Source organism: Morone saxatilis, unplaced genomic scaffold (assembly GCF_004916995.1).
Source record: "Morone saxatilis isolate NCDOM2014 unplaced genomic scaffold, NCSU_SB_2.0 Contig10, whole genome shotgun sequence".
NCBI classification, from domain to species: Eukaryota; Metazoa; Chordata; class Actinopteri; family Moronidae; genus Morone; species Morone saxatilis.
In genome coordinates, this window is record NW_023339652.1 from 6,569,184 (window position 1) to 6,574,884 (window position 5,701).

A 5,701-nucleotide genomic window follows, 5' to 3' on the forward strand; every position below is an offset into this window, starting at 1 on the left:
ATACTTTGAAATCGTCGGGGCGTGTGTGGTTTCTGTCCAAGACAGTTGGAAGGGTAGGTTTACACAGAAAATATCTTAAAGCTGCGGCAAAACCCTGCAACCCCTGCATCCCTGCAGGACCAGCATTTTTTTGCTTCTCTCCGCAGCTACATTGAAACATAGGACAGAACAAAGATGATGAGTTGTCTATGTCACTGCTGTAAATGAATGACTTGAGAGACACAAAATGAAATCTGGGGTATACAAGATAAAGATGAAGACCACAATGTATGGCTCCTTGAAAACAGTTGGAACATGAATGTAAACAGTATATCTAAAACTAAACAACAGGCACTGGAGAATAAATACATGGCTTTTCCATTCATCCTAAAATCTCAGTTATCCTTTTGTAGATCGCAGTAAACATTATGACTTCATGCCAAAGAAATAGGCCGGTAAGGAAGATGCCAAAAGACCCACCACACTCCACAGAGTTGTAGCAATCTGCAACTAATCATGCCCTGTTGTAAGGCCTAGGTGAAATCTGATACAACACATCCTAACCGCTTGACATACTGTATTATCTCCGTGGATTGACTGACTGTCAACTGTATGGTCTTTTGTTTGTTGGTTCCTTTCACTTGGCTTCAGCTTTTTCCTAAAATCAGACTTTAAGAAAGACGTTTTTAATGTTTATTACTTGTGTTTTGAACCATTATAGAGCAGTGAGATTCTCAGGGTTGGTTGCATTAAATTCACTGTTGCAGTCAGCAGAGAATCCAGAGTTGGTTACTTAATTTACAGCATGCCTTAAGAGCTTATTAAGTAACTTTAAAGAAAGACATACTTAAAACATATAAAAACTTTATACTGTGTAACTATCACACCAGCCGAACAAAAGCTGCCTTTATTAGGGGCCAATTTCAGATTTATAAAGACTTAATGTAAGATTTGATGATTAATAAACCATTATTTGCAAATTATAAACCCTTTATAAAGGATGGCTTGTTGTGAGTGGCACAGAAATTAAAATTTCTATGCTGAGTCAAATAAGATGTTTTAGAAATTTGTTTCCATACATGCTAGAAATTAATTACAGCAGGCTTAAAAACCGATATCATACAAATCTGTTGGAAATAAAGTTTATTCAACTGTGTTTGTTTTACTCACAGTAAATCCAAGTTCAAAACCAGTTACTGAATCAAAGGCCACAAAATAAAACACGATGAAATGGAAAATTACCTAAACAAAATGTGATATTCTAATAACATAACTGCAATCAACTTGACACTGCTGCCAAGTTGACTTTGTATTGGTAAGAAGATCATCAAGAACATGGTGAACAACAACGTAACAATGAAAGCACCTTAACTGCAAAAGCTGTAGTTTATTATCAAAGAATGGTACCATTGGTTGCATGCAAGTAATGCAAATATTGTATACAAATCAGCAATACGCATGAAAGTGGACATCTAGGAAGTAGGTAAAGTAAAGAAACAATTTGACTCGTGATTTCAAGAAAACATCATACTATTATCTCAAGGTTTATAATACCAATGTCTTTTAATCATGTGTCATTCGTTCTACTTTTTAACACCAAGTACTTCATAAACGTCCTACTTAAATTGAGCTGAGTAATTGCTTCAAGAAATTGGGAAGGTATTTCCAAATGGAAATGGAAATAGCTTAGTTGGGTATATATATGTTTTTAGTTTATAGTTCAAAAAAGCCAGTCAATGGGACTTCACACTATTTGATTGTGAAGAAGGCAGACAATGGCAGACATGAGTAAATAACACTGGTATTCTCTTTAAAACCACTTTGATTCATTTGAGATGCTGAAAACGTGGCTGCTATGTAACTGCTATTTTACATTTTCTCATCATTTCTCACACTAGGCATTATACACTGAAATCTGAGTACACAGTCCTTATATGCTGGTCCTTTGCACAGCAATGGATTCATTATTGTACCCATATTATATTATACATGCTAAACATTGGAACATACAAGACAGACGACAAAATGACACTACAATTGAATTAAGACACTGGAGTCGTTGTTTACTCCATTGTGTCTGTATTCAATAAAATCAAGCAAGTTTGGAATGTTTTAAGTGTGTGTTTTACTATGAATTATTTTTATTCATAGACTTTTGGCCCTTTACTTTTATATATATGTATTTTTTTTTTTACTTTTTTCTTTTATTTTTTGCCTTCATGTTTATTTCAACAATGAGAATATTCATTTATATCTAGACCGAAATATTTTAAACACTTGTTTGGTTGATGAATTGAACAAGCTGATTGCATGTTTTTTATGAGATATGTTGCAAAAAGATTTAAAAAATTGCTGATTACAATTGCTTGTTTTTCTATCTATTGCATTTCAAATTTGCCCAGCAGATATGTATTTAATTGATGAAGATGCCATGGCAGTGCCCAAAATTTGCATGTGCAAAGACATGTGAGTACTATGAAAGGATGGATACTATGACATTTAAATCCAGAAGGCTTTGGGCTGAGCTGTGCCATAGTACATAAGGGGGTTAAAGAGAGGTCATAGATCTGAGGGAGGTCCTTATTCAAACATGATATCTGAAGCTTGGCGCAGGCAGTTGGAGGAGTCAGGGGGCATGCTGCTGTGAGTGATGTTGTTGGCGTCCAGGCGCAGATGCTTCAGACGGGAATAGTTGAGGGGTCCAATGAACTTGCAGAAACTTGTCAAGTCAAACTCTACAAAGAATCAAAAATGGAGAGAAAGTTATGGAATTTGGTGGAAAAAAAGAAAGAATACTAAGTTATTATAAACCTTTGACCCCCTTATATAGGGGGCCAAAGGTACCCTGTTTTTTTTTTTTGTGCATGTGCACTGTGGCTTCATAGTGTAGCTATTCTGTGGATTGACAGTTGGTGGCGATAACGCACAAAGAAGCATGACAATGCTCCTGCAAAGACAGTGAAGAAGAACACTGCTAGCTAGCAAACATGGATGTAAACAATGCACAGTCTGAAATATTCAATAAGTAGGCTTTGCAAACGTTTTATGGAGAAGAAAGAAATACAACTTTTGTTACACACAGGGGATTTTTAGTATTTAAATGTAAACATAATTTTAAATCCACTGGGCCTCTTTAAGGAAATAGTCAAATAAGACATTTAGAATTGAACAGTGCTTTTAAGATTTTAAAATACCAATAAGTAAAGAATGACAAATGACACTCACTGTTGATCTCGTTGGCCTGGAGGTAGAGCTGCTGCAGCTGCTCGTTGATCTCAGGGATGGACTGCAGTTTGTTGAAAGACAGGTCCAGCTCCACCAGCGATGTCGTATTGAACACTCCAGCAGGGAGCCCAGAGTCCACCAGCTTGTTGTGGGAGATCCTCAGGTACTGCAGTGCTGGAAGCTTGTTCAGATATCCTGCCCCGACACCATCAATGTCATTGTAGTCGGCATAGAGGATTTCCAGTGAACTGGGGACTCCAGCTGGCAGCTTCTTGAGCTTGTTGTGGCTCACATCGAGGGACAGAAGCTTCTTTGGCCCTTTGAATGCCCCTGAGACGGCATCGGAGGTTAGCTGATTGTGCTGAAGGTTGATGGAGGTCAAATTCTCCTTGTCATTCAAGAGTCCAGAGGGGAACTTGGACAATTTGTTGTGCATCATCTTCAGCTCATCAAGGGACTTTGAGGGAGGGATGACTGGCTCAGTCAGGTTGTTGTAGCTAAAGAATAGCTTCTCCAGGGCTGTGAGTTTGTCGATTGTGCCCTTTGCTACCTTTGCATTGGTAATCTGGTTGTTGTCAAGTACCAGCCAGCGAAGTACATCAGTAACATTATCAAACACACCTGCCTTGATCTCTTCTATCTGGTTGTTCTGGAGGTACAGGTACTTGATTCCTGTAGGCACTATGGGAACAAACTTGAGCTTGCGGCTGTCACAATACATGGCGGTGGGGAAGTTGATTGGGCAGTCGCATTCTTGATTACAATTGGGCCCTGAGGGTCCTAGCATGGAAGCAGGCTGGTAGTCGTAGTCATAATACTGGCACAGGGCCACACTGACCAATATGGCCAACAGGGGTACACGGAGAGGAAACATGGCTTCTGTGGATTCAACAGACAGAAGGGAAGGGTAGGGAGGAGATAAAATAGAAAGGTTAGAGGGTTAAGAGCAACAAAATGTCACCAGTCACCATTAACAGAAATGAGACATTAATGGATTTGTTTTGTGCCATAGTTAGAATTCTCGTAGAAAGAACTGGCATTTTGACAATTTTACCTCATGTTCAGATCAGTCACGTATCCGGGATTTATTGATAAAATAAAGTATATAAAACAAAACTAGAACTTTCAAACTATTAAAAAGATGTCAATCTTGCACCACCCACTTACATACACCATATCACCACACCCACTCCACAGAGTATTATATAATCAGTCAAGAGTTCATGTAAACCAACTGGAGACCAGTGAGTCCTAGATTCCTTGATTCAATTATCTATGTTGAGCCACATCATTACAGCTGCAGCTTGAACCCAACTGCATTATTCCCAGCACCACTTCATCTATCAACTAGGAAACATTTCTCTATAAAGCAGCAATGGGAGCAATAATAGAACACAGATGTTCTAAGAGTTCACAATGTATGTGTATATACACGAATGTCACAACGATCTTCAAAGTATGTTTTGCGTGTGAAAGACTAAAAAAAGTGACTTCCTTCCTATATCTTTGTAAGCAAACACATACAACAAGGAACTAAAAGGAACTTTAGGATCATGCCTGTGCAAAATCAGCCCTGCAGACAATGCAAAACCAGAATGATTCATTCCAGATCCATGAAGAATGCAGACAGAAACTGCATCCAAGTGCAACAGATTGTTTTCCAAAGTCTAAAGTCACAGAAATCTTTGAAACAGTCCTAAAACGGCACTGTAGATCTATATAAACATGTAAGATCTAGGGTGGTTTTCTTAAAACAATGTGCAAATCATCAAAATCTACCACTTATTTTTGTTCCATGCACTGGTATTCTCTCTGTTGCAGCACTAGCCACTGCCCATAAGCCTAGCAGTGACAGCTGATAATCCCTCCGGAAAACAGAAATAAAGAGGAATAATCAAACAGGAAATCACAAATCCATGCTTCCATATGCAAGCTTACCTGTGGTTCTCTCTCTTCGTGTGAGTGGGGTGGAGGGCCAGTAGGTAAGAACAGTGTGGTGTTCAAAAACTGGAAGTCTCTTGAGAAAAACACAGAGGGAAAGAAGGAAAGAGGGGGAGGAGAGAGAGAGAGAGAAGGGTAGATGGAGAGACAGAGAGGAAAAAAAGGAGGGGGGAGGAGGGGAGGCTTCTTCAGAAAACTGGAGTCAGGTCGTCATATAAATTGAAGGTGTCATCAGTATGAATGTCTCGGAGAGCATCATCAAAAAACTGCTGTTAACTAACCAAGAGCAGGTGCAATAAGGAACAGGAATATTACACCACAAAAAAGATAATTACAATTACAATTCTGTAAATATTACCTCCACCTTTTCGTTTGTTACATTTACAAACCTACCACTTCTAGTGCATTCTAGTGATTGTCCTCCAAACAACTACCTCAAAGTGTGTGCAAGCAAAAACTAAAGTTAAAGTTGGGTAGGCTGTTTGTGGAAAAACCAAAAGGAGTAGGAGAAGTCATGTGTGGAAAAATGTGAAAACGATCTCTGGCAGCCATCTAA

General features: G+C 38.7%; 1 protein-coding gene across 1 annotated transcript; it reads right to left on the reverse strand.

Moving 5' to 3' along the window:
• Nucleotides 1-1,107: 1,107 nt before the first annotated feature.
• On the reverse strand, nt 1,108-5,455 carry lum (lumican). Its single transcript, XM_035679136.1, has 3 exons — nt 5,143-5,455; nt 3,205-4,083; nt 1,108-2,714 (listed from the first exon to the last, which is right to left on the reverse strand). Exons 2-3 carry the CDS (start codon nt 4,076-4,078, stop codon nt 2,560-2,562), a joined length of 1,029 nt encoding a protein of 342 aa, XP_035535029.1. The 5' UTR covers nt 4,079-4,083; nt 5,143-5,455; the 3' UTR covers nt 1,108-2,559.
• Nucleotides 5,456-5,701: the final 246 nt, after the last annotated feature.

Excerpts from the sequence above, each read along its gene's own strand:
- lum (XM_035679136.1), bottom strand. The coding sequence starts at position 4,078 with ATGTTTCCTCTCCGTGTACCCCTGTTGGCCATATTGGTCAGTGTGGCC. Across the intron at positions 2,715-3,204 it reads CCAGGCCAACGAGATCAACA|AGTTTGACTTGACAAGTTTC; the intron begins GTGAGTGTCATT and ends GATTCTTTGTAG.